The sequence below is a fragment of the Leptonotus elevatus genome, chromosome 14 (genome assembly GCF_054856555.1).
Source record: "Leptonotus elevatus isolate MCC_2025b chromosome 14, RoL_Lele_1.0, whole genome shotgun sequence".
Taxonomy (NCBI): Eukaryota; Metazoa; Chordata; class Actinopteri; order Syngnathiformes; family Syngnathidae; genus Leptonotus; species Leptonotus elevatus.
In genome coordinates, this window is record NC_141252.1 from 885,145 (window position 1) to 904,104 (window position 18,960).

Here is an 18,960-nt window from a genome sequence, read left to right on the forward strand (position 1 = left end):
TATCTCTTTTTATTTTCAATTTGACACAATGGAGAACTGATCTAATAATAAGTAACAATAAACAATTATCTGGATTTATTACTGTATACTTTATTGCTGTGTTTTTACATTTATTTTACAATGGAAATGCATTGATTAAGCAAGCGTCTAGAAGCAAATAAAAAACGCAACCATTTACAAGCTCATTTGCAAGTCGAATAGAATGGCAATACTGTATTGCACTTTGCTAAAGAGGTGAGCGCAGGTGCAGCCGGCGTGCAAAGCCGGTGGTTGTGGTGAAGTGGAAAGTTTCTGCTTTGACGTTTCCCAGCCCTGTGAGCGATCGTGACCACATCCCGTCGACTTCTGCAACCTTATTTAACTCAACACGAACAGCAACATTTAACCTTTCAAAATAACAGCGCCGAGATCTGGAACTGACACGTAGATACTTTGCACATGGCGACACAACAGCCACAATGCTTTTTCTTTTTTTTTCCCGCCAAGCTATAGTCACACCAATCTCTTTTATGCCAGCCCCGAGTCAACTATGTGGGGTTCAGCTTTGCGATCTGACCCTGAAAGAAAAAGAACAAAAAGCAAAGGCATTTACTTTGCCTGCCGTTCAAGGCACACGTGTACAGTCATGTTGAAAACAAAAAAAATGTTCACAAGGTAGCACCATCATTTAGTCTCGTGTGGGTGGTTCAAATTTGGTCGCAATTGGCCAAATTCTATACAAGTAGTTTGCTTTTAACATGGAAATGTGTGTCATAATAACCCAAAACTGGCAGCTTCAAACCAAAATCTCAAGACTTCCTGACTTTTTTTGTGGGTCCACTTAGACATGAATAGATCATTTTATGTTGCTAAGTGAAAACTAACTTTTGGGGCTTAATTTTTTTTAAAAACATTTTTGAGGATGATACCGAGCAAAAAATAAGCACTTTGAACTAAAATAGCAGACGTTCTGTGTCTTTTCAGGCATGGGTTCGTGAGACCTTTTACTTGTGATAGACACGCCTACCAATTTTCAGGCTGCTAAGCGAAACGAGCTTTTGGGGCTAAATTTTGAAGAACAATCTTAGACGGTGCTACCAAAACAAAATGGCAGACTTCCTGTTCATTCTAAGGACTTTTTTTTTTTTTTTTGTGAGTCTAATTGTGATAGACATGTCTACCAAACTCTATATTACATTGCAGGTGAAACTGGATTTGGGGGCTAAAAAAAATAAATAATAATAATAAAAAGTTCTGGAGAGCTAAAAATGGTCACTCCAAACCAAAATGGCATATTTTCTGTGTCTTTACGTGTTTTGAAGAAACAACCTGACGTTTCCATAGCAAGAATCCGACAAAAGATGCGTAGACGCCGCTCTTGACCAGGATGACGGCGTAGGACAGCTTGGCACTCTGCGCCACCCTCAAATATGTCACTGCACAAAAACATCGCACAAACTTTAGTCAACATAGACCACTTATATAACATTTTTAAATTAGATAGGTTACTTCCAGGTGGCAGAACCGCGATTGACTGCAGCCACAAGAGTGTATATTTACCTCTTGTCGCTTTTTCATCTGATGGAAGACAAAGTTAAGTTAATAAAGCATCAACGACCTTTTCGAGCCGGTACCGTTGTGACTCTTTACCTTGAATGCCGTACACAGTTTTTGAATGCAGTGTGGTGTTTTCCCCATCAAAGAAGCTGACCGTGCAGGTAAAAGCCCTGCCAGGCACGGACCACAAATCCGCCGCCACCCGCAACCTGCTGGTCATCATGTAGAATGCGCCATCCGGCAGGGCGTCGGCGTCCGTGGCCAAACCCGCGGTGACGTTTTTCCCGTCGACCTGCCAGGATATACCCACGTGGTTCGGGAAGAAGCCCGTGGCGGCGCACACGAGCGTCTTCTTAAGCCTTTGCTTGTCCTTGTGGTTGTGACACTCCTTCGGCGAAGGCGGGAGCAAGGTAACGGTGGGCGGCGTGGGATTGTGACCCGGTTCTGTAAGACCCAAAACTTACTGATCACAACAAAGCAGCCTGGTTTGGTTCACTTTGCAACATGACTTTTGATAGACGTGTACAGTAGTCCCGCTTCCATCGTGGGGTTACGTTCTACGATATAGAAAAATAGTCTATCAAATATACCCTATGGAAGATTTTATAGTATTTAGGGCACTTCTTTTTTTTTTTTAAGGACTTTAAACACACTTTTAAAAATATTAAGACATATACTGAGCGAGACTAAGAGTTATTGATAACACATATTGTACCTATCCATCTATTTATTTAGCAGAAGTGTTCAACATAGAAGTAGTTGTACAGCAAGTCAGACACTGACAACAATTTCTTGAAATATCATCAACAAATGATTAAAGATCACCCAAGAATAACGTAAACGGAAGAAGATAAAATATAAATAGGGATGTAAACATTAGCTAGCATAAAATTAACAGCCTAGCAAGCTGATGGGCCTAGATCGCATTTTCAACAAACTTACCATCACACAATATACATTAATAATCATGCTCAAATATGTTTATGATAAAAATAACCAACAAACTCTGCTTACTGTGGACGTAAAATGTAGGATTGAAGAAGATTGTGACGTTAAACTGAAAATTTCCATTCTTCTTCAGTCGGATTTAGTGTCAAACAAAATAGCGTACCGCCAACTAGTGGTGAAAAATGGAATTACACACAAAATAAACGAGAGTCAGAACAAAGTAACAAACTGTATAATTGACTGTATACAAATCACAAACCCGAAACGACACAAGGAGTCTGCCATTTTGGTTTATAGCAACCATGTTAAAGCCACCTAGAGCAATAAAAGAAACGTGTCCTCAAAAGCCAGTGTCACTTAGCAAAATCAAATTTGGTAGACATTAAAAAAAATGTCTCAAGCTACAGCTTGCCTGAAAGGTTGTAGGAAGACTGTCATATTGTTTTGAAGCGGACGATGTAAGGTCATTTTGGGAATTTCAACAACGGTTTCCTCCTAAAGATTTTTGTCGATTACTACCAAATTTCAATCATTGACGAATTGGTGACTCTAAATTTAGGAGACATTTTTGTTTTTATCATTGTTTGTTGGGGGTACAGCGTGGTGGTGAAGTTTGGTTTCCAACTTTAAACACAAAACTTGAATTAACACCACAAGCTCCACAAGTTCAGAGAAACGGAATTAGCTACAATTTTAAATGACGCATTGTGAAAACAACTGATTCCCCTTTTTCACATGATTATTTTTTTTTGTCCACTTAAGCTTCTTTTCACATTTGGTAGTCTGTCGGAAGAAAAACTCGAACTTTTTGTACAATCAGGTTTGCATTTGGTGCAGTGGATTTTCTCGAGTGTTGATCAGAAATAGAATTGAGTCCACTTTGGGTTTTGATCCATCCATTGATTTTTAGAGGATTTCTGTTAATTCACAGTCCATCCTAATGAAATTTATTTTGCTAGTACAATATTATATATATATATATATATATATATATATATATATATATATATATATATATATATATATATATATACACACACAAGACCGGATTTCGACTACATCACATGATTTCTTTCACAATCCTATCACGATGAATGTTGCTTTTATTCTAAGATCACGGCATAATGTTTTATGCTAATTTCACAGCATATTCATTGCAAACATGTAGAATGCTTCGCTCAAGAACATTGCACAAACTAACTCAGCAATAACTATGAGGAAGAGCGTACGTTGCATTCATCGTGTCTACGAAGGAATATACGCTCGAAATTTTTAATTGTGATGTTTTCTTCTTACCCAAGACGGTCAATTTCGTTCCAGGTCCAAAGTAAGTAACGCTGTATTGCACGCTGACGTTGCCCTACGACTAAAACTCTTCCCCAATTGAAAAAAAAAGACAACTTCTTCACATTGACGATTCCGTCGATTTTCCATGCCGAGACTTTTGGAATACGCTCATACTTTCTCGATTTAGCTCCTGAAGGCAACCAAACACAATCATTACGTGTCATAAGAATAAAATCGTTTCTTACCCAAAACGCTGAGCATTGCTCCACTGTCAAAGCAAAGCTCCGAAGCTTTGGTGGCACAGTGCACGTGCGCTTGGCACCAAAGCGTCCAGGATATAATGCCGCACTAAATTTTTACATGCAGTATACCGAACTCAAGTTGAACTACTGGCATTATTGCTTTTGCAAGCGAATGTTTTGCGCCCTTGTTCAGAGAAGCTTCTAAAAACGTTCTTTTTGACACTTGAACCTGACACCGAAAAGCATGATGACATGACACGGCACTACCGTTAAACGCGGGCGTATTCACCTAAAACTGCAAGTCTGGTTCCAGGTCCAAAGTAAGCGGGCCGGCTGTAGCTGACACGGTGCTCCCGCTTGAGGCTGAATGGTTCGTCTCGTAACATTTGTTTTTTTTTAACTAAAGCAAGTTTCACATAGCAAGCTGAAATTTGGTGTACCCTATGGATCACGGTTAAACTGACAAAAAGTCCCCAAAAAAAAAAACAATGCCCTTAGGTTCAACGTATATATGTACCTGACACTAATCCCCCCCCCCCCGCCCCCCCCCAAAAAGTCTTCAATTTGGCAGGATAAAACCAGACTATCCAGAGGATAAAGAGGTTTTAAAAGGGCCACAAATTAGCCCAAAAAAAAAATCCATGTTTTTTCCCCTCCATGAGAGTAAAACAAAAATCCACGCAATGAACAAACAAAAGTGTGATACTGGTAAAAAAAAAAAAAGTGCCAAGGTAAGGCAGGGAGGTTTTTGTACAGCCCCTCTACGAGCTCGTGCCACCGTGTGAACCTGTTCCCACAGTGTTAGCGCTTTGCTCAAAAACACTGCACCTTTTTTTCCCCACGTACCCGCGGCCACAAAGCAGATCGTATCTCGGCGGCTCGTCTGGGTGACGCCACCTGCGTCGACGCTAAGAAACCATCAGGGAAGTCGGCGGGAGGGTGACGAGCCTGCTGATGACTTAAAGAGTGCGTGTTGGCCTTTCTTTTTTTTTTTTTTGTCTCCTCACACAAAACTTTTCAGCAGCCGCAATCACGCCTCGACATTCAAATCGACTGTCTTTGTAACGAGGGGGAAAAAGGGGAAGTGACGTATGCCGTGAAGCAGTCCATATTTGTAGTTTTTTGGTGTGGCAGGGTTCCCGCCACACCCTCAAAGTTGCTTAGTGCCGGTAAAAGCGATACAGACCCCCTCAAGCCATGACAAAGGTAACATTCAACTAGCTGTCAGTCGATCAGAAGAGTTATAAAAAATATTTTTGGACGGTTGAAAAGTTTGATTTCATTTCAACCCTATTCAAGTTAATGTCGATTTTTCAAGCGTTGCTCGAACCAAAGCGGCACCACCCGTGTGTTGATCATCCTCCATGAACCAAGAAGCGCTCCCCGAGCAGTTAGCCGAGCTCAAAAGGTGTCAAACTCCGGGTCCTGGGGGGCCGCAGTCCTGCAGGTTTTGGATGTTTTTCCGTTCTTCAACACAGCTGATACATGATCAGCTCATCAGCATGCTCTGCATAAGCCTTGATAACGAGGAAAACCCCCAAAACTGGCGGTTTGACACCTACGGCCTCGCTGCATTTGTTGACGAGCAAGGCTTTTTAGAGCGCCTTGCCGTCTTCGCGTGTCACCGTGTGCTAGTTGCGCAGAAGTACACACCTGTGTCTGACGCTCTGACAGAGCGAATGCTGAGAGAGCCTCTCTGCGTGTCCGCACGACTTATTACCACGCGAGTGTCGCGCTGCTTGTAGACAGGCTCGTTGCCCACGTGGCTGGACCCGACCAGCTGGATGGGCCGGCGGCGACCTTTGCTCTGGTGGTACCACAGCATGAGGTCCTGCCTGTCGTCGTCATGGCTGCACTGGAAGTCCACCCGAGATTCCGCGTGGACGATTTTGGATCCAGGAGGTTTAAAGTGTACGCCCGCGACGTGACCTGTGGGCCGAACATAGCGTGTCAACAATTCACGACAATTAAGTCGTCTTTGAGAATCGTATTACTTGGAAGCAAGATGAGAAATCCAATCAGGGTGGTCGACATCGTTGTTGTGTTACCACTTCATCACTCACACTGGTACCTTGAGAATTCGGAGGGAATCCGTCGCTGCCGGGTGCTTTGCCGCACCCTGTTGGTCGAGGCCAATCAAGATCGTTTCGGTAATGCGGTGGAACCTCACAATTTGTGGCGGTTAGGGACCAAGACCTGTTGCGAATAGCAGAAATTTGCGATCACAGTGGCTCCTTGAGATTAAGTTTAATTTGTTTTGTGACCATGGCCAGAATTGATATCTCAAATAATCATTTGCTATTGAAATGAATGCACATACCAATATGTTGCACTACAGGTGCAAGTGATTAATCGACAATTTGTTGATAATCAAATTAATATATGTATATATATTTTTAAATATTTTTTATTTATTTAATTTAAAATTGCAGAAGTTCTCAATTCTCAGATTTCTATCTTTATGTTGAACAAAAATAAAACTGCTTTTATTTTGGAAAACATTGATCACCATTTTTTTTTACTATTTTCTGGACTTATCACGGACCAAACCAGTAATTGAATCGTATTTAATTAGTTTGTGCGTTTTCTGCAACCAATTTGAAATAATGTTCACTTGTTGAATAAAAGGATGAAAATGTAAAAAGGTAAAAGTAATCCATTAATATGATCGACAGATGAATTAAAATACTGTAATCGTCGTGTGGCAGCCTGAGTTCAAACCTCCTCTAAAAAAATATATATTTGAATTTTGTCACACTTTCTCATTCAATTCAATGCACCTTATGTTGCTCATTTTGGTGTGCACAGTTTGACCACCAGGAGCAGTATTGAGGCTAATTCCTACTGAGTTCGTACCTGCAGTAGCTGATCTTATTAACAATTTAAAGTCTTTGAGAAATGAAGCGCTGAAACTCTTTTGGAATAAGGGAGAAAACCGGAGTAGTTGAAGGAAACCCACGCGAGCACGGGGAGAAAAGACTTTAAACCAGGAACGCCAGAGACCAGATTTGAACCCCAAACCTCAGAATTGTGAGATGGGAGGCGCTCGCCACTCTTCCACTGTGCCAAATCACTCTAAAAACAAACGATAACTTCCATCGTATTAACTTCCCAGTGCTATTTTGGTGACGTTTTGCCTTGTGAGAACAGCCGTGAGAATTCACAATGCCAGCGATGGAGCCGGGTGCCACAGGTGTTGGTTTTGATATTAAACCCAGATAAGCAAGGGTTGCTTGTTTTGTGACGGCTGAAGGGCCAACATGCAGCGCCGTGCTAGCTGCGCAGAAATACAGCGCACTGTCGTTTAAGGTCAGGTTGGCGATGATCAATTCGGACCGTTGTCTGCCATCTCCGCTGATGTCAACCTTCCCTGCCAAGTGGTTCTCAATCCCAGGGAAGTTCTGATTGAGGTAACCCAGGAACTCCATCGCGTTACCCCGACTTTGTTTGTACCAGAGGATGACGTCGTAATCTGTGATGCCGTGAGAGCACATCAATTCATTGGCGGTACGTTCCCCAACTCTCTTCATTATGAACGGCGGCGTTTGGTGCACAGTTACGGTGGTGTCTTCTGCTGCGGCTGCGGGAAAAAACACACAGGCTGTTAACTAAGCAATGCCATGTGAGGTTTTATTATTATTTTTTTTAATCCTGGATGATGTTCCTGGTTCCTCACCTTCAGTCTGTTGCAAGATGAGGATTAGCAAAGCGATCATGTTAGTTGCTCCAATTTTGGATTACCAGGAGAGGTGTGACCGATTTCTATTTATCAACAGAAACAGTACCCAGAATGCTCCTTGACTTTTGAGCTGATGTTTGGGGGCGGAACCTGTTGATGTTGATTGTGATTCTCAAAGTGTGGCATGCAGGCTCCCTCTAGTGGGATGTGAAAGAATTCATTTCCAAGTTTTTTTCTGATTTAAAGTCAACCTTGACAATAACGTGTTATTATGTGATCTCACCAGTTTAAACATGACATTCTAATTTATATTACATTTTTGGAATTGGGAGTTATAAAGCAAAATCCAGGGGGCGGCCATTTTGCCACTTGCTGTCGATTGAAGATCACATTAATGTTGCTCAGGGTTCAGGCAACAACCAATCAGAGCTCACCAGTTTTTTTAAAGTTGAGTTGTGATTGGTTGTTGAAACCTGAGCAACATTGATGTCATCTTCAGTCAACAGCAAGTGGCAAAATGGCCGCCGCCCGAGATGGATAAAAACGGCTGGATTTTGCTCCTGAACTCATATTCCACTAATGCAAAATTAACCAGAATACCGTATTGAGACTAGTGGGGCTGCATAGAACATATTATTGTCAAAAAAAGAAAGAAAAACAACTCATTCACTGCCATCAATTCTTTTTCTTCTTCTTTTTTTTAAAGGGAGCGGTGAGCAGCAGCAGGGGCTGCGCTCGGGAATCATTTGGTGATCTAACCCTCCAATTCCAACCCTTAATGCTGAGTGTCAGGGGAGACATGCGATTAACATTTTTAATTGTAATTAATTGCATGACTTCACTAGTTAACTCACGATTAATTACTGTGCCCACCATTATCTAATATGAGTATTGTAAGGCTTACAGTTCAGTACTTATGTTGACACTAACTTTTTGGCCGAAAATATCTTTACAATAGTTCTTATCTAACCATTTACCTTAGCTGTTTACAATGGGTACTCCTGAAAGCCTGTGGCCAATAGTTTTCAGACTGGATTTGGGTCCGAATTTCCCGCCCTCTGTCTGCGGATGGGACGCCATCTACGCGGTTGTGTACGTGAAGAAGGCACAAACCCCTCTTCACGTAGTTTCACTTTTCGTCAACAGGTGGCAGTAGCGATTCGAAATGGAATTTTCTGCGTTCCGCATCTTTAACTTTATTTTATTAAAAAAATAAAAAATAAGACTCTAAGCCTTTTCTCTTAAAAAAAAAAAAAAGCTTTTCCTGGTTGATTAAATTTTTTTATTAAATTTGTACTCTGATTTTTAATTCACTCTTTTTTTCGACTGTGTGCTTCCTTTGCTTTTATTGTTACTTGTGACATTTATTTCCATAAATATAAAGTTCGTTATAAGTAAATAAATAAAATAAATCTATTATTTGCCTTTAATGGTATCATACTTTGTGTTATATATCAATTGATGTAAAATCATATTTAAAACGTTAACATAATTTATGTGCACGTACAATATAGATCGTGTGTATATCAATGTTCTTATTTCATACATTGGCTGATATATCGGTTATCAATATATCAGCTTTTTTTTTTTGCCCCCAGTACGCCGACATGTACATAGGTATCGGCATAAGCCCAAAAATTCCATACCAGTCAGGCTCTACTTGTGACACTTGGGTGTGTCTCTTTATTTGGTTGCGTCACTTCATCGTGTCTCTTCTTTCCCATTTTGTCATCAACACGGTAAACATCTCACTTTGTCTTTTAATTATTCGAAGCACCTTAGCGCTTCTTCTTATCACCTCACTTTGTCAAGTCACTTTGCAATTCTCATTATTATTTATATATATATATATATATATATTTTTTTTTATAAATGCTATGCGCTTACTAATTGATTTAGTTTGGAGCAAACCGGGCTCTTGTCTGCTCCAAAAATATTTCAAAACAACCAACTGAATCTTGCATGGTGTTTTCAAACTCTTGCTTCCATCCACTAGGTGGCGATGTTCCCACGCTATTAAGATAAAGGGAAATTCAGTCTTAAATGCTGGTGTTCCTCGGAGCACCTCCCGGCTTCTGGTACGTCCGGTGGAGTGGGCTGACATTTTAGGATGCTTGGCAAAAACAATTGGGGCCACCCGTGGCGAGCCGCCCACTTTTCTAACCATACGGAGACGTACACCAAAGATCCGTTTAGGAGAAGGTGTTGAATCCGTTCTTGTTGTGCAAAGGGAGGTTTTCCGCCCCTCGGAAATCCTCCGCGATCTCGTCGAACGTTCGACCCTTGGTCTCGGGAACTCGAAACCAAGTAAAGGCGAAGCCCATCACAGCCGTGGTCATGAAGAGGAGGTAAGTGTAGCCGCCGATGACTTTCTGTGTGCAAGACAGATGCAAAAAGTGGCAAAAAGGACCGAAAAATCCGCCCCCGGATTGACGCGGGATGGACACTCACCATTAAGGGAGGAAAGAGCAGCGCCAGGAGGAACTTCCCTCCCCAGTTGAGCATGCTGGCGAAGGCCATGGCGATGGACCTGCCGGGCTGGTCGAACAACTCGCCGGCGATGAACCAGGAGATGGGGCCCGGCCCGAGCTCGTACGCCGAGATCAGGCAGAACACCAGCAGGACTTGCAAGCTCGCCAGCTCAGGCACCATTTCCTGCATGATGGCGGACGCAAAAAAAAAAATATTGGGGCGGTTCAACAAAAGATGATTTGATACGGAATGATATGAAGCGGAATTTTCCCATTTGAGTTGCGTCAAGGCGTATTGTCGTCAGAGAGGGATGTTTGGATGGGAAGCCCCTTTGTACGTGGAGAGACAAGCCTTAGCGCTAGCTTAGCGCCAGTTTAGCGCCAGCTTAGCGCCAGTTTAGCGCCAGTTTAGCGCCAGCTTAGCGCCAGCTTAGCGCCAGCTTAGCGCCAGCTTAGCGCCAGCTTAGCGCCAGCTTAGCGCCAGCTTAGCGCCAGCTTAGCGCCAGTTTAGCGCCAGCTTAGCGCCAGTTTAGCGCCAGTCTAGCGCCAGTTTAGCGCCAGTTTAGCGCCAGTCTAGCGCCAGTTTAGCGCCAGCTTAGCGCCAGTTTAGCGCCAGCTTAGCGCCAGTTTAGCGCCATCTTAGCGCCAGCTTAGCGCCAGTTTAGCGCCAGCTTAGCGCCAGTTTAGCGCCAGCTTAGCGCCAGTTTAGCGCCAGTTTAGCGCCATCTTAGCGCCATCTTAGCGCCAGCTTAGCGCCAGCTTAGCGCCAGCTTAGCGCCAGCTTAGCGCCAGCTTAGCGCCAGCTTAGCGCCAGTTTAGCGCCAGTCTAGCGCCAGTTTAGCGCCAGTTTAGCGCCAGTCTAGCGCCAGTTTAGCGCCAGCTTAGCGCCAGTTTAGCGCCAGCTTAGCGCCAGTTTAGCGCCAGCTTAGCGCCAGTTTAGCGCCAGTTTAGCGCCAGCTTAGCGCCAGTTTAGCGCCAGTTTAGCGCCAGCTTAGCGCCAGTTTAGCGCCAGCTTAGCGCCAGTTTAGCGCCGGCTTAGCGCCAGTTTAGCGCCATCTTAGCGCCATTTTAGCGCCAGTTTAGTGCCAGTTTAGCGCCAGCTTAGCGCTAGCTAGGACGAGGCTACAGCATACACATTTAAAATGCACAGTAAATTTTGTAGAGTAAATTTTACTATAAACAGAGAGTAAAATTTACAGTTGGAAGAGAGTACAAAATTCAGAGTAAATTTGACTCCAAGTACTTTTGACTGTATATGCGAGAATTGGCCTATCCCATGACAAAAACCTGGTAAAGTTTTTTCACTCAGAAATTCTAAGTACATTTTAGAAGGATTTTTTTGGAGTACATTTTACTAAAAAAAAAAAAAATGACACAAGGGTTGAGGAACAAACTCACGACTTTCAGCTTGAGAGGCTGCCACTCTACCACGTGAGCTATGCCACTCCTACCGTTTGCTAATATCCAAAAAGGAGACCAAAACTTGGAAGTACAAAAATTCCAGCGGACACGAGCGACATACTAACACACGGTAGGAGCGGCACGGCTCGGGGAGTAGATTGGTCGTCTCACAACCTGAAGTGGCGGGTTTGTTCCTCACACCGTGAGAGGACTTGCTTTTTGTTTTTAATTCTTAAATAAGCTAGCAAAATTTTGTCTAAATCTCTCCTGGCAAAATTTACTTTATTACCGAGTGAAAAATCTTTAACGGATTTTTTTCAGGGGATAGGCACATTTTCCCGTAAACAGTAAAAATACATTGAGTAAAATTTACTCTCTTGCAAGTGTAAATTTGACTCTGCTCGTGCGACCAAATAGACGCTGTTTAGAGTAAAAATGACTCTACAAAATTTACTGCGTGAGACCAAAGACAAAACAACATTCGAGGTTCTGCCATTGGCGCCTCATCCCGGAGGTTAAAGTAAGTCATTGGTTATAGATTACTGTCCAAAAAGAACAAGTTCAGAAACTGAAACTTACCACCACGGAATCCACGACGGTCAACAGGAGGTTGCACACGGCGATGATGATTAAGCCGATCAGGAGCAGTCGCCTCCTTCCGGCCTTTTCCATCAGGAAGACCTGACGGTGGAAAAAGAAGAAGGTACAAAGTGACACAAAAAAAGGGACTTGATGCGTTTCGTGGCGACTGAGGCCGCGCGGACTCACGGCCACCAGAGTGAAGATCACGTTGACGGCCCCCACGCCTAAAGTCAGATATTTGGCCTCCTCGAAGTTAGCCTGGAACATCGTGGTGGAATAATTGATGATCTGCGAAGACGGAGATTCACGTTAGGTTCCTCAAGGCGGGGTTTGGGTTTCAAAATGAGGCTTTAGCAATTTCAAACCTGTACTTTTAAACTACAGTTCAGGTTTCAAATTGCGGCTTCAATTCTGGGAATGGCGCCCCCCCCCCCCAAACAAAGGTTACTGTGTGAAATGGACGCCGGTCGTGTTGGCGGTTACCGCGTTGAATCCCGACAGCTGACTGGTCAGGTTGACGCACGTGACGATGACGATTGGCTGCCTGTAGCTCCGCTTCTGGAAAAATCCCCAAATGCCGACGGACGCTCGAGCGTGAGCGGCCTCGCTTTTCATCTCCTCCAGCTCGGCTCGCACCCCTCCCTCGGGATTTCCTCGCAGTCTGAGCAGGGCTGAGGGACGGTCGCAATAGGATGAGTTGTACTGTCAGGGAAAAAAAGGGGTCGGGTACGATTTTGTCCGACACCTTTCGTGATGTACACGACGGGGGTCACAATACAAGCCCTTGGCACAGATAAGTCATGTTTATGATTAGATAATGTATATAAACATTCGGTCACTTTTTGCTGACATGTAAGGGTTCAAACAAGTGCTACAGACTGCCAACGAACTGCCAACGGTTCTTGTGAGAGAGGCAAAAAAAAATATTGCTGCCCTTGTACTTTTCGGTCCTTCTTTGGTTCCTAGAAGGCAGTACAAATGATTTCAAACAAAAGTTAGGCTTTCCTACTCGGGTTAAGGTTTGAAATGAGGGTCTCAAGACTGGGTTAGGGTTTACATTTTTCAAGCGAGGCAAGGGTTTTAAGTTTTGGGTTACAAAACTGAGTTGGTGTTTCAAACAAAGGTTACAGATTCAAACTAGGATTATGGTTTAGGGGTCTTTTAGATTCAAAGTGTGGATAAACTTGAGTTAAGTTGAGTTTCAAGCCTGAGTGGGTTAGGGGTTCAAATTAGGTTTTAAAACCAGTTTATAAAGTTAGTTAGATTTTCAAACGGTGCTTATGATTTCAAATGAAGGTTTCAAGTCGTTATGGTTTGAAGCTAAGGTTAAGTTTTGGTGCTTTCACGTTCGGGTTTTTCCCACCAGCGTTGGCCTTGTCCTCCTGCCCTTTGTTAATGAGCAAGTATCGAGGGCTCTCGGGGCAGAAAGGCAGGAAGAGGTACTGCGCCAGCGCCGGGATCAGGGACAGGGACAGCATCATGCTCCAAAGTTCCTCGGTGCCCAGCGCGGTCTCCAGTCCCGACACCTGCAACGAGCCCAGTAAGCCGCCGTCATCTCGTCTCCGCGGCAACGGCGGGTTGTCCTCCTCACCATCCCCAGCAGGATTCCCGAGGCGAAGGCCACCTGGTTGAGGGTGGCGAAGGCGCCTCTCAGCGCGGTGGGCGACACCTCCTGGATGTAAAGCGGGTTGAGGCTCATCACGAGGCCACAGAAGAGACCGAACAGCAACCTGCCCAAGATCAGAGCCTCAAAGGACTCGATGAATTTGGACACCACCATCAGGGACGCCCCCACCACCGACAGGCAGTTGACGATCAGGATGGAGTTACGACTGGGGGGGGGGGGGGGGGGGGGGGGGGTTGGGGGGGGGGGCAAGATTGAAGATTGAATCGAAATGCATCAGAGTTCTTAACGGTCACAAGTTCTTTTCATCCTCACCGTCCAAAAGAGTCCGCCAGGTATTTGACTCCCAGGCAGCCCAGCAGGGCTCCAAAGTCCTTGATGCTGACCGAGAGGGACCACAGCAGGGTGAGGCTTTGGTCCGGCATGCTTTCATTGTATCGGTCCCTCCAGGTCTGGTTGAAGAACTGCTCGATGATCTGAGAGCAAGACACGCTGCGCTTGGTCCGGGAAAGTCTTTCTGGAATCGGTGGGTCGGTCTTACCTTAGCGGGGGCATTGACGTTCCCCGTGTGGTAGCCCACCTGCAGCGAGCCCAAAATGGCCGCCAACACCGAGGTCAGGAGTAAAAACGTCAGGTGGCACTGGAACAGATGGTGAAAGCAAATCTTAAAATGAAGGGTTCGGGTTTCAAATTGGCCTTTGAAGGATTGGTTATTTTCAAATGAGACTGCCAAGGGACTGTTTAAGGGTTTGAAATGAGGGTTCGAAAAGACAGAACTTGAAATCAGGCATTCAAGCCTGGGTTGGGCTTTCAAAGCAAGAGAGCATTCAGGTCAGGGTTCGGCTTCCATGTTACGGTTTTAAGATTGGGTTAGTGGTTTTTAAATGTGGTTCAAAGGTAGCGTTAGGGTTTCAAATAAAGGTTCGAGTTTAACAACAGGGATTCAAACCAGGGTTATGGTTTCAAGGCCATGTTCAGATTTCAAACAATACTGAGGTCTAAAATGATGGCTTGAAGCAAAAGTTAGGGATTCAAATGAGGGTTTTGAGCCAGTGATAGAATTTCAAATTAGGGTCTCGAGCCTGGGTTTGGGTTTCCGAACAATAGCTTCCAATGCAGGCTTAAAGCGCTAGTTAGGCTTTCTTATCAAGGTTTCAAGCCCGAGTTAGGGTTTCTAATCAGGATTTCAAGAGGGTTTAAAATGAGGTTTGGTATTTGTTATTAAATCAAGTTAGAAGCCAATGTTGGGGTTCCAAGACAGAGTTAGGGTTTGAAATGACAGTGCTCGGTATGCACATAGTTTCAGAGGACATCACAGTATGGACGGTCTCGGAGGTTAAAGGTGCTGTCAAGTATTTTCACACAGTGCTAACATGTCGACTTCGTATTGACATCAAGCAAGTGTTAGTGTTCTGCTCTCACGTGTTTGGAGGGTGAAGAAGAAGAAGAAGAAGAAGAAGAAGAAGAAGAAGAAGAAGAAGACACAAACCTCCAGTGCGGCCATTTGTCAGCTTCAGATGCGCTTCGTCTCCTTCCGGGTGATCACAATGCCTTCATTTACTGCTGAGGAACGGACACAACATCACAAATTGCCGTTCAAAGACCTCCACCGAGGAACAATCCTTGGGGCCCCCCAGTGCAAGTGGACTGTATCAGCCAACCATAACCCTGGTTTGAAACCCAAAACAAGCCTTCAAAACTGAACTTGAAACACCAACTCGGCCTGAAACCCTGACTTGAAACGTGGAACTCTGGCTTAGTTGAAACATTACTTTGCAACCCTCATTCAGGCCTCAAGCCCCAATTTGAAATCCTAACCTAGTCTTGAAACCATAATTTGAAAAAAAAATAATAACCCTATTTTGAAACCCTACCCCACCCTTGAAACTCCTAACAAGCCTTGAAACCTGAACCCAGGCTTGGATCTATACTTTGAAATCTTAACCCCAACTTGAAACCTTAACCCAACCTTCAAACATAAACTTTAAACTAACTCTGGCTTGAAACCCTAACACAGGTCCCAACCCACCAAATTGAAGCCTTAACGCTGTCTACAAACCCTTAATATGAAACTCCAAATTATGACAGGTCTGAGTCTTGAAAAACCTAATTATAAAACCCTGTCTTGACACTCCAACTTGAAACCCTAATTTGCAGCCTTAAACCTGACCTTTAACCCCAGCTCAGTCTTGTAACACAAACCAGTTTTTAAAACCTAACAGTTCTTAAAACCCTAGCCCTGACCTGAAACCCCAGCCAGTCTTGAACACCTAACTCAGTTACCTTAACCTAGGAAAGGGGTTGTTAAACCTTACCCAAGAAAAATGACTCAGCCATATAAAAAATAAATAAAATACAAATATAGTGAATACTCACCAGTGCTGCTGCGTAAAGCTCGTCCGTGATAATCACAAAGGAAAGTAAGTTATTATTTACTATCTCCCACCCGACGCCATCCTCATCCCGTGCGATTCAAGTGCAAGTGTGTTCTCGTCCGAGCACTCCACCCCTGGAACCACTCGCGCGCACACAAATATAGCAAAACACACACACACACACACACACACACACACACACACACACACACACACACACACACACACACCTCCCGGACCAGTTAGTCCACTGATGAAGTCGCACGCAGCCGCTGAATTTGTGGCCGTCCTGATAAAATAACCGCCGCGGGCCTCCCGGGAAGCTTCCCATGTAACGGCTGAACCGATGCATGTTTTCAGGGGGCTGACCCGGGATCAGTCCGCTTGTTCTGCTGCCACTTCGGCGGGCCCTTCGCAACTGATCCCAAGACCTTTTGGTTAGAAGCCGCGCACGACACTCCGCTGCGGAGATGCCACGATGTCGACCGCACGAGGATTATTGACGACTTGCGTCTTTCTAGGAAATGACAACGCTGACGGTTAGAATGAGGGGGCTAATGCTAATTAGCAGCTTCGCGCTGACACTTGGGGGGTCTGGTCGCGACTCGGGCAGAGCGGAGAAAGCGCCGAAGCGCTAACCCTTGAATCTTCAAACCTTCCTCGAGTTGACCCGGATTACTCGGGCACATGCAGACCCGCGTCCGTCCGCTGAAGTACTCGATCGCGTCGGTCATTCGTGTCGTCATCCGTAACGATTTAGTCAAACCATTTTCAAAAGTGTAAAAGAATGGCGTAACCTCCACTTGCTGGTGCGCGTCTGGAACATGAACTTTGACCTCGCCCAAGCCAGGGCAACTCGGTGACCCCCGGGCAGGTTCTCAGCGACCCTGACCCCCAGCCGGCGTTAATGGCCCTTTCCAATTACTCCTCATGGCGCGTCATGTGGTTTTAAGTGTTTCAATGCACACATACAGCGTATCCCAGCTGCCTTTTGGGGTGGGGGGTGGGGGGGGGGGGCAGTAGAAAAAATACGAAGTCATTGTTGGTAATACACAAATATAAAATATAAAATGTTAGAAAATATAAAAAAATATTAGCTGAAATATAGAACAAAATGTTGAACATTGTTTTATTGATGACATCATGACTTAGGGCTGGGTATCAATTCTAATTCCCTCAATCGATTCGATTTGATTCACTTCACTCCGATATTGATTAATTATGGAACATCAATTCTTCTTAAATGTTAAGGACATGATAAAAACACCGCACGCATTAAATTCCCAAATACAATTTTGCGTCGGCAGTAACTGGGTTAAATGATTTAGTTTATTAATGAATGTAACAGGTGTTATAATCACTTAAGTGTTACACAAACATTGACATCAGCAAGGATGAGATGAAAAGGTTTTCATAATTCTAATTCAATGTGTCAATATAAATTAAATAGATTCCGAATTGTCTTAAAGTGCAATGCGTCTGGTCTTTCATAAATGGAAGAAAATACCTTTAAATTTATGTGAGCAGTAAGTTCATAGTTTTATGAATCAATATCAGGCTCGACAAGGAAAATCGATTCAATATCGATATATACATTTTTATTTTTTTTTACCCAGCCCTACCAAAGACCTTTGAAAAAGAGTTAATTAAGCCTGTGTAACCCAAAATTGTCCACTTTTGTAAAGCTTGAAAGGGTTTTTTTGTCAGGCTCGAGCGTAGACTTTGACATCGCGACACCTTCTTAAAATAATCGCTTAAAAGTCACTTATTCCGATTTTTCAGGAAACACAAAAAATTTAACCATTTGCATCACGAGGAGATGATTTAGGCAAAAAAAATGACTTGAGCAATTATTTTAAGAGGGTGATGATTAGGCAACTTTGAAATTTGTGTTGTTGTTTTTTTAGCTTATTAAATTAGCAATTGAACGAACGGAAGGTTTTGCCTTTTTATTTATTTATATATATATATATATCCTAAATACCGCTCATTTTGGAGATGTGAGGATTCTGCCGAACAACGACGATATAACATACAAGGAGCGAGTTCGCTGACCCGCTCGCCGCGTAAAGCGCCTCGAACCTCCGTTGCGATTTGCCGCTAGATAAATAAAACCGACTTGACGTTAGGTCACGGGCCCCAATTCCAGCCGCCACCTGTGAAATCCACACGGCGTGTGGCTTGTGTCGTCCCAAAACCCTTTTGAACTTCACACCGCGAGTCCAATGTGCCACATGTGTCCGCGGACGAGCCAGATGTGCCGCAGCTGCCTCGCAGCTCCAATTTCATCAGCGATGATCAGCCCCGCCCACCTGCCAACACGCGGCCGACGACATCCGCGCTTTGGAAGTCTCATCTGTGCGTCGCGACGAAAACAGAGCGCGTCTTTGTCGTGATTTTTTTGTGGGTGGGGGCGGGGGGGGGGGGGGGGTTACTCCACGCCTGGAAGCTATTAACGTTGATTGTGAGTGCAACCTTTTAATTGCACGTCAGCTTCAAACAAAGGCACCTGGTACCGCCACGTTGATGCATGCAATAAGTAAGTGAAATTTGGTAACAATCGGACCAATCGTTTTTTGGAGTTGACCGAGGAAAAGTGGCCTCTTGTGAGGAATCTTGGCTTCAGACCGACAGCCGTCTTTCGGGCCTGCTTCTTCGCGGATCACCAATCGCCATTAGCGGTGATTGCTTTCGTCTTTACGGTGTCTGGAAGCACTTGAGCGTAGGTTCCGTGTTCAAACCCGGGATGGCCGCATTCCCAATCTTTCCCGTTCAAATTAGAACTCTGAAGGTTTGAGGAGAGTAATCACCTAAA

General features: G+C 44.2%; 2 protein-coding genes across 5 annotated transcripts; both read right to left on the reverse strand.

Moving 5' to 3' along the window:
• Positions 1–65: 65 nt before the first annotated feature.
• LOC147162430 (T cell receptor beta chain MC.7.G5-like) lies at positions 66–7,793 on the reverse strand. 2 transcript variants are annotated; one of them, XM_086095730.1, is made up of 8 exons: positions 7,690–7,793; positions 7,467–7,593; positions 6,085–6,209; positions 5,667–5,942; positions 1,630–1,980; positions 1,540–1,557; positions 1,291–1,415; positions 66–557 (listed from the first exon to the last, which is right to left on the reverse strand). In XM_086095730.1, the coding sequence occupies exons 1-8, from the start codon at positions 7,727–7,729 to the stop codon at positions 528–530; spliced, it is 1,092 nt and encodes a 363-aa protein (XP_085951856.1). In that variant the 5' UTR covers positions 7,730–7,793; the 3' UTR covers positions 66–527. The 2 variants fall into 2 exon arrangements, with proteins under 2 accessions (XP_085951856.1, XP_085951857.1); XM_086095731.1 differs by having other exon boundaries at positions 1,309–1,415; positions 7,690–7,792.
• A 1,554-nt stretch (positions 7,794–9,347) lies between these two features.
• slc2a1c (solute carrier family 2 member 1c) lies at positions 9,348–18,541 on the reverse strand. 3 transcript variants are annotated; one of them, XM_086095728.1, is made up of 11 exons: positions 16,147–18,541; positions 15,260–15,330; positions 14,312–14,410; positions 14,086–14,246; positions 13,738–13,978; positions 13,510–13,672; positions 12,630–12,817; positions 12,333–12,434; positions 12,144–12,245; positions 10,144–10,347; positions 9,348–10,064 (listed from the first exon to the last, which is right to left on the reverse strand). In XM_086095728.1, exons 2-11 carry the CDS (start codon positions 15,272–15,274, stop codon positions 9,885–9,887), a joined length of 1,455 nt encoding a protein of 484 aa, XP_085951854.1. In that variant the 5' UTR covers positions 15,275–15,330; positions 16,147–18,541; the 3' UTR covers positions 9,348–9,884. The 3 variants fall into 3 exon arrangements, with proteins under 3 accessions (XP_085951854.1, XP_085951853.1, XP_085951855.1); XM_086095727.1 differs by having other exon boundaries at positions 15,260–15,333; XM_086095729.1 differs by lacking the exon at positions 16,147–18,541 and having other exon boundaries at positions 15,260–16,119.
• Positions 18,542–18,960: the final 419 nt, after the last annotated feature.